Below are 17,823 nucleotides of genomic sequence, written 5' to 3' on the forward strand. Positions count from 1 at the left end.
CAAAACTGTCTAGCTAGTAAATTTAGCAACTAGTTCATTTGTTTACATAAAATAAAATAGCTGGAATATATTTAGGATATAATTAATTTGATAGGCAAAATTAATATAAGTAAAAGATAATATCCTCTTAATAGTAATACTTGACCCACTTAAAAGTTAGTATCACTTTTGCTTCAAAGCTTCATGTCAATTATGCTTCAAAGCTATCATGTCAATTCATTGTTAGAGATATATGGGACTAATTCACAGTGGTGGTAACGAATAGAAGTTACGCATTTAAGTTGCAGTGTGATAAGATGAGCATATACCCTTAAGGATTATTCTATACTAGAATAGTAATGTTTGGAATCTTCATACCTTATGTAAAGGTATGTGGACCATAAGTCTTTTATGAGGAGAAGATACACATGCTCTCACATTTATGTTTATATATTTATTTCCAATTGCTGTTAAAGCAGGATAAATTTCACCTGGGACTCATTTTGTTGCTATCTTTAACTTTATCCATGCTAGAAATGGTATCTTTTAAAAGTGCTGATTATACTAGAGAATATCTCTGGTAGGTTACAACAAAAGAAAACAAAATCCCCAAACATCTTGTGATCCAGTATCTGAAAAAGATTGCTAGGTTGATCTGTATCTAATCCGCCCTTCATTTTTTGTTTTTTGCTTTGCTCAGTTACAGCATTAATATATAATTCTTAGCTTCTGGTTAAGACTTATGTTACTTGGTCTTTTATGTAATATAAATTCTTATTATAATGTATAAGAATGTAAGAAGTATTAACGGGTTCAGAATCTCACTTTAAAAAAAATAGATGAATAGGAAAACAAAGATAGCAAGTGATAGTTTTTCCTCCAGAAATCTCTCTCCACCTCTCCCTCTTTTTTCCTTCAAAAAAGATAGTTTGTTGTTTACACTTATTTTAAAAGAAGGTATCCACACTTTAAAAATAAACAGAATCCCAGAATCTTAAAGCCTTTTTTTAAAAGTAAACTTTTTAATTGGAAATAATTTTAGATTTACTAGAGGCTTTAAAATTCTTTATAAAAATTTTATGTGAATGGTATGCCAAATTTTTCTGAATTGAGCTCATAGTGCCAAGGCCAGATGCATGACTCTTAAATGTAACTGTCATGGGAGTTAAGAAGTTGCTACTTTGAAAACAATGAGAAAACAGTAAAAGACTTTCACTCGATTAAGTTCATTCCGGAGGCAACGATGTTAATTTAACAGACTCTGAGACACCATTTATGTTTTGGGGGGAATTTTAGCTCTCTGGGTGTAATTAAGGAAACAATTACTAGTTATATGCAAGAATTCTGGATGAATTAAGAATTAATTAGGAAACAACCTTAAACTTGGCATCGACTCTGTATTTGGTTCTAGTTCTGAATGGTTTCTGCATAATTTAAAAAAAATGAAAGTAGCACTAGCCACTATTGGGTGTTCCTAATGAAATAAAAATTAATGAAGTGATTTTACTGTGTATAAACCATACCATTGAAAGATAAACTATGTGTAGTAGTAAGTACATGTAGTATTTGAGTTTTAAAAAACCCAAGAAGGAGTGTGGTAAACAAAAAGTTCTTTGTGACTTTTGAAGGAAATGACAAAGATAAAAGATGTAGATCTTAATACCAATGTTATATATATATCATAGAGAAATTTTAAAACCTAAAGTCATGAAAATGTTCACTTTCTTTTAGGATACTAAGTTAAAGTAGCTTCTTGCGGTTACGAAAAACATAGATAAGTTAATTTGCTATTAATTTAAAATATGAACTTTTTTCTTATTAGGTCATGCGCTTAAACCTCAGGTTTCCTCTATCTTTACATCATTTTTGGATGGATTAAAAAAGTTTTATATTACAAAGGTAAGGGTTTTTTAATGCTTAGGATATTGATTAATTTTGTTTCTTGCATTCTCTTCCTTAAACACACCTGTTATGCTTTTCCATGTTGCTGTGTGCATTTCATAATTGTTATTTTTTATGTTGTAATAAATATTTAATCAAGCAACTCAAGTGCATGTTCAATTTCAGGAAATATAAACTCTTTCTCAGATTTGAACTGCCTGAAATAACATTGCATTGAATATTTTATGCATACAGTGTTTTTTATAGTTTGAATTTTTTCCTTCATAGTAGATATCTAGAAGTGAAATAAAAGTAGCAGTTTTTTTAAACTTTTGACCAGTGGCGATGCACATGTGCCATTTTTTGGTTGCATCCTTGGACATGTGGAATTTTTTCTTTTGTTTTAAGTTTAGTAAATCCAGGGGGAAGATAGTACTTTATTTTAGTTGCTGTTTCTTGAAACTCCAGTGAAACTGACCATTTCCCTGTATTTCCTAGACATAATTTCTTTTGTGAATTAGTTGAATGCGGTTATTTTGCTAGGGGTAGCAGATTTGTGGAGTTTTTGTTTGTTTAAGGGGGGGATGGCTTAGTGCTTTGCTGTGTGTCTTTTGAATAATGAAATTATTAGATGCCTTTTTCATAAATGTTATAAGTAGTTTTTCCAGTCGGATGACTTCTTTTTAATAAGGTTTCTTTTTATTTTTTGGTACAAAATTTTCTAATTTTTATCTTTCCTGTGATTGTTTAATCACTCTTAAACTTAGAAAAAGCCTGCCTTCCTCCAGAACTACGATAAAGGCCATTTCCTTCTCTCTCTCACATTTTTATATTAGGAATTTTAAGAAATATTATCTTTATTACTGTTTGAATTTATTTCAGTTTTATGGTATGAGATGACTAAATTAACCTTCATCTCCTGCTCCCCCCTGATTGTTAACTAGTTGTTATAACATCATTAAATAACCTATCCCTCCTTTTCTTATGTTGATTTGCCATGTCTAAGACATTTTATTACATACTTATCTAAGAAAATGACATTCTAATGTATTAGATTCTTTTTAATGAGTTTTTGTTCTTGAAAAATTAAGGGAATTTAATTTTGTAGATCTAATTTTCCCTCTTATTTTTCAGAATTTTCCTTGTTATCACCATTATCTACCTGTTCATAATCCTAGAAAAACTTTAGAAACTCTTCATCATTTTAGAAAGCTTATTGATATTTTTTATTAAAATTGCAACAGCAGCAGTTTGTATATTAATTTGAGCAAGAACTGACTGATTTATAATTCTTAGTTTATGTGCTTGGGAATGTATGTTTTCCTAACAAAGTTATGTATTTCCTGTTAAGATTATTCTTAGATACGTTGTATTTTTAATTGAAGATGTAAGATTTCCTTTGAAAATACTATTTAGAAAGAAGTTATTGGTGGTATTTAAGGATGCTGTTGGTTTTTTACTTCCCTGCCACCAAACGTCCTCAATATAATGATACTAATTATGTTCTTTCATTTTGGTAGTTTTATTTGATTCTTTGGTACATTTATAATTCTTGCAAGTTATTTCTTGTATTTCCTTACCAATATATCATTGTAATTGACACCTCAGCATACTTTGAAATGAAGCAGTTTTCCATAGTACTGTTCTATTGTAATAACCTAAACAGGTACATTAAGCATTCTTTTTGATTGACGTATAAAATTCCAAAGCTCAAATTTTAAAGAGCTGGTATGTTTGAGCTGAGATCAAAAGAAAAAAAGAGCAAAATGTATTTTGATTTATTGTTTTGTAGGCTTAAACTTATCAGTAATAATAATATTCTTTTGTAGTTTAAAGGATTTGATCCAAATCAGCTAAGTGTCGCTACATTACTGTTTGAGGGGGACCGTGAGAAGGTTCTTCAGCATGAAAAGCAAGTGTATGACATCGCTGCGAAATTTGGGTATGGCTTTAAGTTCATAATGCCAAGAGAAAGTTAAACTGAAATTCTGGTGTCTCCAAGCAATTGTTAATGTACTCTTTTAAATATTAAATTTGTGTTCATAAATGACAGTCAACTTAAAATGTTGTGTTGGTTTGTAGGAAGCTAAATTGGTATGTTGCTCTTACTATTCTAATGATATACATGACATAGTGAATCTTTTATTGTATTTTCTCATTAATGATAATTTTATAACTGTTTGTTGTGCTAAGTGAAGTAGAAAAAAGCTCAGTCATGTTGCTATTTAGTGGTAATAGTATATGTATAAAACATGCTATGTTTTTAAAAGGAAATTGTGTTTAATCAAAACTGTTTGATAAATTATCTGTACTCCACCCCCTGTCACTTACTGTTTTGTGCTAGTATAAAGAAACAGAAAACATTTCACATTTATAACCAACTGAATAATGATTGGGTGGTTTCTGTCTGTCTGTTTGATGGATTATAAGATTGATGGATGAGAACTATAGTGAAAATGCCATTTATCAGGACTACATTTCCTTCCTTTCATTTTTAAGTACATAATAAACTGACAGTTTTCTGGATACCAGTCTTTTTTTTTTTCCTTCCTAATTTCAGAGGTTAAAATATATCATATACATTATCTTTAATCTGGGTTCTATGTAAATATTTACTTTTATTTCCCCTCCCCCCTTTTTTTGCTCTTCTTTATGAGAACAAATGAACACTTAATTTGGAGCCATGTGTCTTAGAATGCTCTGCTTTTATGTGCTTTCCTCATATATAATATTCAGTCCTTTGTCTTTAGGGTTTTCTGAACTTAGTATTAAAGTGTAGTATTCTTAGAGAGAAGAAGATCTCGGGCTTAATTTTTAGTTTACCTTTGAATTGTGCTTGATTATTGCAAAATAATCTTTCAGTTTTATTTTTGCCCTCTTCTAAAATTGGCTAGTGGAATTATACTTTTTTTAGTAAAAGCTAAAATTCATTAATCTTTCACTGTTTCTTCTCCTTAGTACTTTTTGGGAACTATTGATGTTTTAACCAAATTAGTTAAAAGTACTATAAAAATTTATTTAATGATTGGATGGCTTAGATATCAGGTTAACTCTGAAATTTTTTGAAATGTACATGTACATATTTTTTAGTTTCCAAGTTATGTGGAGTACGTATGCAATTTGATTTGAAAACTTTTTTCTTAAAACCCATGTTATTAGTGAGAAACAATTAAGGAGATTCAAATGAAAACCTGATCACTGTAAGGTTAAATTTGCTTACGTTAATCTTGCTACTTCCCACCCCCACCTCTGTGCACACACACCGAAATTGCACTTTATAGACTATAATTATAATCTCAGTACGGAGTAACCAGCAAATCATTACTAGTTACGTGGCACATATCCTGTTATACTGGGTACAGGATGGTGACAAAAGACCTTTTTGTCCTAATGCACACATAATTTTTATATTATGTCTCTTGGGGCATCACCATTAATGCCTGGTATATACTAGATGCTTGATTAAATATTTGCTGAAAGGATTAATGAAACCAGAATATTTTCCCCTGGCATCTTCTGCTTTTTTTATGCCTGATTACTATGTCACCCTTAAAACAGTGTGTTTTAATCTTCAGGTATTTATCTAAACCGTTTTGTCAGTTTTATTTAATTTGAGCTGTCAGCTGTGGTGAACTGGCTTTTCATGTAATGCCAGTTTTGTTTTTCTCATATAACATCAGCCATTTACAGCTTAACAGTAAGAGTGAATCTTAAGATGATTCAGCTCTCTTTATATACTGATAGTGAGACCCAGCAGAGAAGGCAGTGGCACCCCACTCCAGTTCTCTTGCCTGGAAAATCCCATGGATGGAGGAGCCTGGTGGGCTGCTGTCTATGGGGTCACACAGAGTTGGACACGGCTGAAGCAACTTAGCAGCAGCAGCAGCAGCAGCAGTGAGACCCAGAACTACTGATTTAATTGCAGCAATTTGTTTATACTAAAAAGAATTTGTATCAAATTCATCCATTAAAAATAGATTATAGTAAATGAGATATCTATTTAAAGCAATGGTAAAGGGAGTGTAGTTTTTTTGTTACTGTTATTTGTGACTTCTTAATTATGTTTTGTAATTAGTTTTGTAGTATACTTTCATCTGGTGCCCTTCATTTAGATGAAGAAGTCTGTATTGAATAACTCCGTGCTATATCTAGGCAGATGACTTAGGGCTCTTTTGATTTTTTGATACTTACATCTTCATGTGGTTTTCTAGTAGAAGTCCTGGTTTTTCCCTAGTTTTCTCTAGGCACTAGTTCTTTGTTTCAGCCACTGAAGATTCAAGCATATTTTTATTTAAGATGCTACCCTGCCAACTCCTATTCCTTAATCATTTCTCCTACATGATTAGCTGAAGGAAAGCATCACTAAGTTTCTCTCTAATGAAGTTTTCATAAGTTAGTTTAGCTTACATATTTTGTTTTGAATTAGGGCATTGTTAATCTGTACTTTGTTTTCTGTTCTTTTGTTTCATCCTCTGTTTCTACCACAGTTGAGAACTTTTTTGTGTATTATCTTAGCAGTTTAACTTTTTGCTTTCCACTCCCACCCAAACACTGTTAAATACCTTTGAACACATATGATCCAACAGAATATAATAGCAAATGTTGAATAATCGTACTCTGGTTGTTTATCTATGTTTGCTGGTAACATATTTTAAATTCTATAAAAACTAAGCAGAATAAACATTGCCTGTCACCAACCGTGACAGATGTGTTGACATATAGCATAGAACTTAAGGTAATATATTACTATTTTTAAAGGGTTATACTTAAAGTGTGACTTTTAAAGTGCTTAAGTTGTTTGACGTAATTTAACGTGAGTGATTAGGTTCACCAGATGGCTCTTTTATGTAAAAAAATTGTCTCACTCCTCTTTCAGTAGTCTTCCTAGTCCTTCATGAAACAGCGTTAAATTTGTTTAAGACCCTTGTTAATTGATATTTAAAATTTCTGGTAGAGGGGTAAGAAGTAGGGGATGGATAACATAAGGCAGTTGAAATTAAGTATAGTTTTTTGAAATGGCTGCAAAAGTGGCAAGTTACAAGCATTTAATCTAAGCCCTACTATGGTTTACATATTGTATCTTAAATAATTCTGGCTGGTAAGATACTTTATCTTAAAGTAATTCTGAAAGCCTTTAAAAAAAAATAGAGCTTCCAAAAAGCTAAATTTGTAGGGAAACCTGTTATTCAGAAAAGCAAAGCCAGAGCAGCTTTTCTTTGCAGAGGTTTATGAATTTAGGATGGACATCTAGTTTTTTCCTATTTTAGATTAAAAAAAAAAAAAAGCATATTTCTGTACTTTGTTGTACTAGATTCCAAGTGAAACAGGTTCTTTTTTCCCTTTGTCAGATTTAGAAGAGGATCTAAAGAAAAATAGCTTTGACCTGGGACTGCAAAGTTGAACTCTTTCTCATCTTGATATATATGGATGCTATATTTTATATCAGTAGGCCAGATATTAAAATGATAGACAGGTCTGCTAAATGTTTATACCTGTTACTTCTCACCAAGTACATACTCAGAATGCAGCTTCTCAAAGATTCCCAGCAATGATCTCTTGCACCCTTTCTTAGTCTTCACTCTCCTTTACGTGAACTGTGTTTCCTCTATCAATAGGGTTTTTCCTCTCTTGGAGTCAGTGTCTGACTCCAGTTCATATCTACCTGAGGTATGGGTTCGTCTGTTTTTTTTTGTTTTTTTTTTTAATTTGTCATGATTTTATTAAATGTATATACATTTTGAATATTGTTTATCCTGTTATTTTTCCCACAGTTTTGATAACTTCATGATATATGCTTATTGTTTAAAAAGTGAACAGAGAAAATTGCAGAGAAAAAGTAATAATCACTTAAAAATCTTCTCTTTAACGGCCACCGTCATTATCATTTCAGTGAGTGAATTTCCAAGGAGCACTTAATCTTTCTCTTTGCCAGTGATTTTTGTTGTCGAAACTATCATGTAGTAAGTTTACAGATGTACTGGTATCTACTTCTGTATTTCTTTTGATCCTGGTTACATATGCTGCACTGTTCAAGTGTTGTTGCTCAGTCAAGTCCAGCTCTTTGTGACTCCATAGACTGTAGCCTGCCAGGCTCCTCCCTCCGTGGGGTTTTCCAGCCAAGAGTACTGGAGTTGGTTGCCATTTCCTTCTCTGGGTTCATCTGTTTTTTTCCAAGCACTTGCCACAGCAATTTTCTGACTAGTTTCCTTTTTGTTTTGGAACTTTATTTGACTCCCTACCCCCACCTCATATCCATACGCATCCAACCCAGAACTGTCTTCTGTTTCTCCTTACTTTTCAATCTCAGCTGCTTGATGTAAATTGTTTTCCTTGCTCATTAACATTCTACTAACAAACACCTCCCCTTCGTTTCTTTATACCCTGTTCCCATGTAGTTCTAGATTGGAGGTGTTCCTATTAAGTCTTTACTATTTCTTCTGGATGATACTAATTTATGTGTATCCAACTATAATACTGGCATATCTGATCATAGGCAATATGTCCTAGCTTACAAGTGTCTTACAGTATTTCCTCAGGAGATGTGGGTTTGATCCCTAGGTCCGAAAGATCTCTTGGAGGCATATGTGCTTAATCACTCAGTCGTGTTGGACTCTTTATGAACCCATGGACTGTAGCCCTCCAGGTTCCTCTGTCCATGGGATTCTCCAGGCAAGAATGCTGGAGTGGGTTGCCATTTCCTTCTCCAGGGGATCTTCCTGACCCAGGGATTGAACCCGGGTCTCCTACATTGCAGGCAGATTCTTTACCATCTGAGTTACCATGGAGGCCCTTTTGCCTGGAGAATCCCATAGACAGAGGAGCCAGGCAGGCTACAGTCCATAGGATCACTAAGAGTCAGACTTGACTGAAGTAACTTAGCATGCATGCACACACGCACGTTTGTATAGAACAAAGGTACATATGCATTGTATTATTTACTTACTGCCTACTGCCAACTTCAGGCAAAACATTGAGGGGAAGAAAGGAAGAAAGGAAGGCATTAATTGAATTCATAAGAGAAATGAGAAGAGGCTCAAAACCTGAGTCTTAAGCAATACCTCGGTTAAGGGCTCAGCATCCTGAGACCAAGAAGGTGCAGCTAGTGTATTGAGAGTGGAAGTCGCTTCAGTTGCGTCTGACTCTTGGCGACCCCATGGACTGTAGCCCTCCAGGCTCCTCTGTCCATGGAATTCTCCAGGCAAGAATACTGGAATGGGTAGCCATTCCTTCTCCAGGGGATCTTCCCAACCCAGGGATCGAACCCAGGTTTCCTACCTTGCAGGTGGATTCTTGATCATCTGAGCCATCAGGGAATCTCCTAGTGTATTGAGAAGAGAGACATGAAAGTTAACCCTCAGTCATGGCCCAAGAAAGCCACAAGAAAAGATATTTTTCCTGTTCATTTTTATTGAGGGATTTTTAGTGGGTGCTTGGAGAGTTTGGAGTAAGTTTTGTTTAGTTGACTGAAACTACTTAAATTTTAATTTCTGCTTAATGGTAGAAAAAAGCAAAATCAAAGACTCTGTATTGAAGGTAGTAGAAATCAGTCTTTCCTAGTCTTTTAAAATTAGAATGACTTTAACATTTTACTTGGACTGAAATATACATTATATGGGATTAATTCTAACTGATCACCAAATACATCCGCTATGTATAAAATTACTTTCCAGTTGAAATGGATATGTTCATACTATTGCTCTTGTACCTATCTGTATGATGCTTCATAAATTTTAATATATCTGTATGTTTTGTCTGTCTTTTAAATGATAAGTCCCATAAAGTAAACACCATGTCTAATATTCCAGATGCTATATGCTCAAGTATTCAAGAAACTTCTTGGTGTTAGAAGATAGTAGTCATTCATTGCAAATCTTTATATATGAATAAGACTATAATACATGAATATACAGATTAGAATATGAGTTAAATAGTATTTTAAGTATCTTGTCCTTGTGAAGATTATTTAAGCTTATTTCTCATGGCTGAGTCTCTGTTCTTTTTACAGTCTGAATAGAATTGGTTGAGTTTATATCACTCAGGTTTACTAGTTTGGTGGCTATAAAAGTTTAAAATTAATTACCAAACTGAATATTAAAAATTCTTTTGTCCAAGCCTGTTCTCTTGATAGCACATTTATACCTTTATGATAAATGAGATTGAAATTAAAATGAGATGTAATGTAATATGTGTTAACCTTATAAGCAGTTATCTTGAGGTATTGATCAGTTTGGCTAGTAATATTTATTTTGAATAGTTCATGTGAAATATATTTAATTACAGGGGATTGGCAGCTGGGGAAGATAATGGACAGAGAGGTTATTTGTTGACCTATGTCATTGCATACATTCGAGTAAGTTATCTCATATTTCTCTTGTCTTTTTATGTTGCAAACAATACATTTTCTTATTTTAAGTGAATAAAATTTTCTTTATTTTCTTAAATTTTAACCTATTGTAACTTAACATGAGTCTGTGATTTTTCTACTTTATAAAGTTTTCTTTCATACCTTTGCACTTCTGTGGTGGCTTATGACTCTTTACAGTTTTGATATTAGAACAGAATTGTACTCTGGGTAAAAAATTTAGTATTATAAGTTACTTATTATATAAGCAATATATTTTATATGCTATAAAACATATTTTCCTAGCTGAGATGGGTCCAGATGTTTTATCTATTTAGTCACTACAAAGAGAAACACTCTATTCTTGAGTTTATTTTTAAAGAAAAGTTGATTTGAAGAAGATATCTTTTCCTTTCTCTAGTCCCCTCTGCCCGTGACTTCCCTATCTCCCTGCTCCATTGATCCTAATGATCACTTTTTGGTATTGGTCAATTTGCTGTTTATTTAGGCACTAAAATCTATCCTGCTGGTGTTCTCTGTGTACACACAGGCAGTTCCTGGGTAGAGACTGCATTCATTAGAGAAATATTTGAGTACCTACCATGTTTAGGCACTCCACCTGGTGCCAAAGGCACAGAGGAAAACAAGACAAAGTTTCTGTCCTCCTGGAGGTTGTATCTTGGACTTGGGACCACTTTCCCATACTTTTTTGATGTAGATTGTAAAGAGTCCAGAAGGTTAAATTAGAAACACGAAGTACTTACTAACAATGAACAAGAAATACTACTGATATTATGGACTTCTGCATCTTTTATAATTCCTTGATTTTTGTGTGTGTGTCTTAACAGGATTTGGGTTTGGAATACTATATATTAGGAGAATCTTTTGAGACTTCTGCTCCTTGGGACAGGTAAAATGAAACAAAATGCCTGATATTATTAAAATATGCTGTACAAGTTGCTAGACTAATTTATCTTTGTGTGTGAATATGTAAACTTCTAAAATTTTGTAAAGAAGCATTGAAAAAAGGTAATCACTTTTATTTAAATTAGTATCTTCATCAGAATGTCATATTTGCAAGCCATTTAAAAAATTTTAGATTTGCTCATGCCCCGTAGAAGGACGGTATTACTGAAATTTAAATTTTAAAGAATTTTATTGAACACTAAATGTCATTGTGTGGTTTGACTTAGCTTTGATTTAAATTCTTAAATGGTTAATATGCTTAAATGTTCTCTAGAAAGTCTCCCCAAAATACAGCCTCCTATTGTAACATATCATTTAGCTTTTGATATTTGTATGTGTACTATTAAGCAAGATCTTAACTGGAATTTAAGTGATTTCTGAAAGAAATCCAATTTTAAGAAACTGTAATTTCTGTTTTAAAATTACATACATGAATACATACAAATATTGGTTAGGGAAATATAATAAATGCTGATTAGGAAATGTGAAATGGCTTTATTAAAAATAGACCTATGAGTTAACTCATTCAGTAAATAGGAAATTCTTAAAATTGTCAGTACATTTTTATTCTAGGTACATTTTACTTTTTCTTTATAAAATTTACTATTTTAAATCTGTAATAAAGCATATAAGATCCAACAGATCCCACTGAACACACCTGTTAGGAGTTACCTACCTTAACATTTTTGTTCGACCTTAACCTCATTTTTTTTCCTCCCCCAGAAAACTTTTTACTTTTCTACATTGTCTTCATCTACTATGAGTTTTGACTTCAGTGTATTGATGCTAATACTCCATGCACCATAAGATAGTAATCAAATTTAGAGTATCGGTCTGTTAAATTCATAGCATTCAGTTTTGGATGCTAAATATTAATAGGGGGAATAAATCTTATAAATAAAAAGAATTATCACCTCATCCACATCTGACACTTTTGAACAGCAGATATAGTTTAGGAGCTGTTCATAGTTGTCTCAGAGACCACTTTAGTCTTTAATACTTTTCCTTACTGGGGAAAATGGGTTAGTGTAGTATTACTTCTTCAGTATTATGAATTTCCTTGTCATCAGTTCCTGCTAACTGATGATTTCCCTTTTGTCTTTAAACTCTTCCAACTGTGGAAACTGATCATGCACTCTCTCTTCATTTTTCTTTATCCTTTGCTTGTATATTCTGACATATTTTTTCAACTCACTGACTATTATCTGTTTTATACAGGGCTACATACTTGATTAGTTTTCATTTAAAACAATGTCTTCAGCTAAAGTATTAATAAATAAAACTAAGGGAAAACAGCTGTATTCCTGACTTAAAATTTACTTGTTACCATTTAGTAACTTACTTTCTCTTAAACCTTTAGCTAGGTAGAGACCATATTTAGCAGCAAACCGTGGGATTGGGGTCTTCAACCCTCCCTCACACATTATTAGATTGCTTGGCCTTTTTGTGCATAAATCTCTTAAGAGATTATGGGTCTTACTAGTTTTTATGCGTTCCTCTGTTGCCTTAGCACAGTGACTGCACCTGTTAGGTGCTCAGTGTGTATTCTGTATAAAGTCCTGTGAATGAACTCTGGAACAGTGTAAGAATGTAGCCTATAAAAATAGCTGCTTAAGAGATCCAAGTTGGAGATTAGAAGATTTTAGAGATACCAGCTTGAGATTTGTGATTAAAACCAAAGGAGAAGATACAATTTCAGGCAAATGAATGAAAGAAAAAAGAAGGCCTGAGAAAGAACTCCAGGGAACCCCAGCATTGAAGGGATACAAACAAAGATTCATTTAAGTCATCCAAATAAGAGTTAACAAAGGAAATTAAGGATTACAGTCTAGAAGATCTGGAGGAAAACTACTGCTGTGAGAGGAGCCAAGGGAAATTTTGTTCAATGAAGAAATAGTCAGTAGTGTTAAATTAGCTAATAAGGTCAGGTAAGAATTTAAAGGCAATGCCAAAGAATGCTCAGACTACCGCACAATTGCAGTCATCTCACAGGCTAGTAAAGTAATGTTCAAAATTCTCCAAGCCAGGCTTCAGCAATATGTGAACCGTGAACTTCCAGATGTTCAAGCTGGTTTTAGAAAAGTCAGAGGAACCAGAGACCAAATTGCCAACATCTGCTGGATCATGGAAAAAGCAAGAGAGTTCCAGAAAAACATCTATTTCTGCTTTATTGACTATACCAAAGCCTTGGACTGTGTGGATCACAATAAACTGTGGAAAATTCTGAAAGAGATGGGAATACCAGACCACCTGACCTGCCTCTTGAGAAATTTGTACGCAGGTCAGGAAGCAACAGTTAGAACTAGACATGGAACAACAGATGGGGTCCAAATAGGAAAAGGAGTACGTCAAGGCTGTATATTGTCACCCTGCTTATTTAACTTTTATGCAGAGTACATCATGAGAAATGGTGGGCTGGAAGAAGCACAAGCTGGAATCAAGATTGCCGGGAGAAATATCAATAATGTCAGATATGCAGATGACACCACCCTTATGGCAGAAAGTGAAGAGGAACTAAAAAGCCTCTTGATGAAGGTGAAAGAGGAGAGTGAAAACATTGGCTTAAAGCTCAACATTCAGAAAACGAAGGTCATGGCATCTGGTCCCATCACTTCATGGGAAATAGATGGAGAAACAGTGGAAACAGTGTCAGACTTTATTTTTGGGGGCTCCAAAATCACTGCAGATGGTGATTGCAGCCATGAAATTAAAAGATGCTTACTCCTTGGAAGGGAAGTTATGACCAACCTAGATCGCATATTGAAAAGCAGAGACATTACTTTGCCAACAAAGGTCCATCTAGTCAAGACTATGGTTTTTCCAGTGGTCATGTATAGACGTAAGAGTTGGACTGTGAAGAAAGCTGAGCACCGAAGAATTGATGCTTTTGAATTGTGGTGTTGGAGAAGACTCTTGAGAGTCCCTTGGACTGCAAGGAGATCCAACTAGTCCATTCTAAAGGAGATCAGCCCTGGGATTTCTTTGGAAGGAATGATGCTAAAGCTGAAACTCCAGTACTTTGGCCACCTCATGCGAAGAGTTGACTCATTGGAAAAAGACTCTGATGCTGGGAGGGATTGGGGGCAAGAGGAGAAGGGGACGCCAGAGGATGAGATGGCTGGATGGCATCACCAACTCGATGGACGTGAGTCTGAGTGAACTCTGGGAGATGGTGATGGACAGGGAGGCCTGGCGTGCTGCGATTCATGGGGTCGAAAGAGTTGGACATGACTGAGCAACAGCACTGAACTGAACTGAAGAATTTAAAAGTATACACAGTTATGTTTACCTCATATATAGTGATTGGTCCAAATGGACTGTATTGACCTTTGCATGAGCTTTGTGAGAATTATACAAATAATTTCTAGAAAGTATCTCATTCAAGTAGTACATAAATTCCATTTTCTAGAGTCATAATAAAGAACTTATTAGCTTTATAAATTTGTAATGCACATTAACTCCTAAAGATACTAAGGTTAAGCAGGTTTTATTTATCTGCCTTAAGCTCTTACAGAATAAAGCAGAATTTAACTTCAATATTGTTTTGTAAAGTCAGAATTTATAGAATTTTTAGATACTATATTTATAAAATTGACATGCTAATAAAACACTACAACCTTTTTCATATTTATATTTTATTTGTTCTTTGTTCTTATTGGAAATAAAGGTAACTTTTGGTCATCTTTTATGTTCTAAAGACCAAGGTTTAAAACACAGAATTATCATCAATATGTAGCCATAATATTTATTGGAGAATAAAATGCCTTATGCATACTTTGAGTCTTATTTTCCAGATGAAACAAAATATATGGTTATAAAAATATGTTACAACTCACATTAAAAAATTGATTAATATTGTTAAATATTGCCAGTCTTCCCTCCCCTTTAAGAACTTGCCTTGCTTTTCTGTTTTCATTGACTTATAATATTAAATAATCTGGCATAACTTTACACATAGTTTGTATCCAGTAAGTCTTTGTTGAGCTGGATTTTATCCTAGTGCTCGAAAATAATCTATTGAACATTTGGTATAATAGTGTGATTGCTAATGCAATTCTTTTTAAATTAGGGAAGACTTCTTAGACATGGGTATAGATTGTGTGTGGGGAGGGGGTTGTGTGCACGTGCATGCACAAGGCCAGTAATGTTAGACCTTTTGTGACTCCATGTACTGTAGCCCATCAGGCTCCCATGTTCATGGAATTTTCCAGTCAAGAATACTGGAGTGGGTTGCCATTTCCTTCTCTAGGGGATTTTCCCAACCCCGGGATTGAACCCGCGTCTCCTACATTGGCAGGCGGATTCTTTACCACTAGCACCAACTGGGGTATTCCTATAACCCAGAATTGAATTTTCATTAATATTTTCTTTAGAACTTTTAAAAAAGTTTTTAAAATCTTAACAGTTAAATTTATTTCAAAATTGGATTTTCCTTAGCGTAGGAAACTTATCTTTAGGAGACCTGAGTATGCTCCTCTGACTTCTGTCTTTCCTGTGACAAAAAGGGGAAGGACTTTGCTCCCTTAAATTTTTGAATGGAAGGCTCAGTTTGAGTGATCATGACTCTTGTTCATTCTTGAAGGAATAAACATAAAAGTTTAAGAGAATTTCTGACTTGAAGTGTGCTGATAAACCAGCAATTGTTAGAATTTTTGAAACTTACGTGAAAACTTAATATTGTATTCCATTCTTGTTTTCTAGGGTTGTAGATCTCTGTAGAAATGTAAAAGAAAGAATAACAAGGGAATGCAAAGAGAAGGGTGTTCAGTTTGCTCCTCTTTCTACATGCAGGTGAGTTTTTTTTGTTGTTGTTCTTGTAGTTCTTATTCTGAAAAAACTTTTTAAAATTAATGGAAAAGTGTAATTTGTGAGCTGAAGAAAAGCTTCAGTCTGTTCCACTTAGCAGGCTTTCCTAAACTTCACTTGCTGTGTTAGTGACTTATTAGGACTGTGCAACTAAACTAGGATTTTTACAGTGGTCCTGAGCCCAACAGAAGTAGAACACCCTTCCACAAGTGAGCCTTCTGCCCTGTCTGGACAGCACGATGATAAAGATAGAGAGTCAAATGTCTGAACTCTTGGACCTCTTCATTCACTGAAACTATAAATTTCATAGGTAGTCAGGAAACTGTAAATTACAAACACATTCAATATAGCTCTTTCTTTAATAGAGAAAAAGCATTTTAACCACTTTGTCAGTTGTTGAATAAATCATTGGGTATGGACTATAGGAATGAGTGGAGCCAGAAGATCCAAATGAAGATTAACTCATTGCTTTCTAATAGATCTTTCTGTGATAAGGGAAATGTTCTGTATCTGTCCTATCCAGTATGGTAGCCACAAGCCACATGTGGCTGTTGAGCTGTTGCAGTGTGGCTGATGTGACTGTGGACCTGAATTTTAAACTTCATTAATTCAAATAATTTAAATTTACAGTGCCACATATGGCTAATGTCTTCCACATGGGACAGTTACGATCCATATTGGATCACAGTTAACTAATAATTTTGTCCTCTTGGTTAAATAGCAGCAGACCCAAAGGATGTTTTCTTGAGAAGGGGCACTTTGCGTCCAATCTTTTGATACTAATTTTCTCTGTGAACTCACAGAATAAGGCCTGACTGTCTAGTCTGTCAGGCCACATATTATAAAACTGAGAACAAATCAGGCCCACTAATCCAAAAGTCATTTATTAATAGTAAAACTTAAAGCATTTAAAATAATAGGGTGTATTCTTGTCAGGTTGAGAATTTTTTATTCTTCTGTTATGTCAAGCCTCAGCTTAACAGATATCCTTTGTTCCTTCTTCTGCCCTTCTTCCCTGTTCAGCATCTCTTGACATCTCCCTTTCCATTATGAGACTACCATTGCGATGAACTACTACTTACTGAAAGTGACTGGGAAGTAAAATATTCTGTCTTTAGGACACCTTCTATAACAACACTTACATCTAGGTTCTTTAAATGGTACTCATAAGGCCTAAGGATCTTCATTATGTATTGTACTGCAGGTGGATAGAATTGTTATATATGTATTCTGAATTGATCATATGTCATTTATTATGTGGCTTTTTTTTTAAGGATTTTCTGATAAAAGCCAAATGCTTTAGCTTCTATGATTATCTTATAAAACCAAAGTTTAGAATGTGCAAAGTCTAAGTTAATTGAGTGTTTTACTAAATAGGAGTTTTAAATATAGTTTTAATAGCACATACTTGATTAAACTAACATTTAAGTAGAGTTTAATTTTAGTTGAGTTTGATTTGGGCTGATTAACAGTGGCTAAGGAGATTATTTTGTGTTGAGTGTAAATGCTTGAATGTGTGAGATGAACTTTTTAAATCATTTTTTAAAAAGCTATTCTGAAATTAATTTAAATAGTTGTAGATTTCATTGAAATCAAAGATTCTAAGGAAAAGAATTCAGCTGTAGCATGCATTTACTGATTTTACTTCATTTCTGTCTTTTAAAAATTATTTTGTGTATTGGAATTCTAACCCTAAATTTTCTGAACAAATTTTGTAGGAAGAAATTACTAGCCAGTGAGTCTAACATAAGTACAGTACTTTGAAAAGTATATAGCGCACTTTTTTTTTTTTTTTTTTGGAAATTAAAGAATAATATAACAACTTTGGCAGCAACACTCTCTCTTGTTCA

The 17,823-nt window shown here is 33.8% G+C and overlaps 1 protein-coding gene across 4 annotated transcripts in view; it reads left to right on the plus strand.

The window, feature by feature from the left end:
- AGPS (alkylglycerone phosphate synthase) overlaps nt 1-17,823 on the plus strand; it is a 128,937-nt gene that overhangs the window by 86,003 nt on the left and 25,111 nt on the right. For all 4 annotated transcript variants that reach the window (XM_086359957.1, XM_086359962.1, XM_086359973.1 and 1 more), the window contains 5 exons: nt 1,802-1,878; nt 3,690-3,802; nt 10,141-10,210; nt 11,050-11,111; nt 15,869-15,958. In XM_086359957.1, coding sequence (XP_086216083.1) covers nt 1,802-1,878; nt 3,690-3,802; nt 10,141-10,210; nt 11,050-11,111; nt 15,869-15,958 — 412 coding nt within the window. The remainder of the gene's footprint in view (nt 1-1,801; nt 1,879-3,689; nt 3,803-10,140; nt 10,211-11,049; nt 11,112-15,868; nt 15,959-17,823) is intronic.

The sequence above is a fragment of the Bos grunniens genome, chromosome 2, assembly GCF_055505025.1.
Source record: "Bos grunniens cultivar Pamir isolate PY7600 chromosome 2, Bosgru_T2T1.0, whole genome shotgun sequence".
In the NCBI taxonomy this organism is placed as follows: domain Eukaryota; kingdom Metazoa; phylum Chordata; class Mammalia; order Artiodactyla; family Bovidae; genus Bos; species Bos grunniens.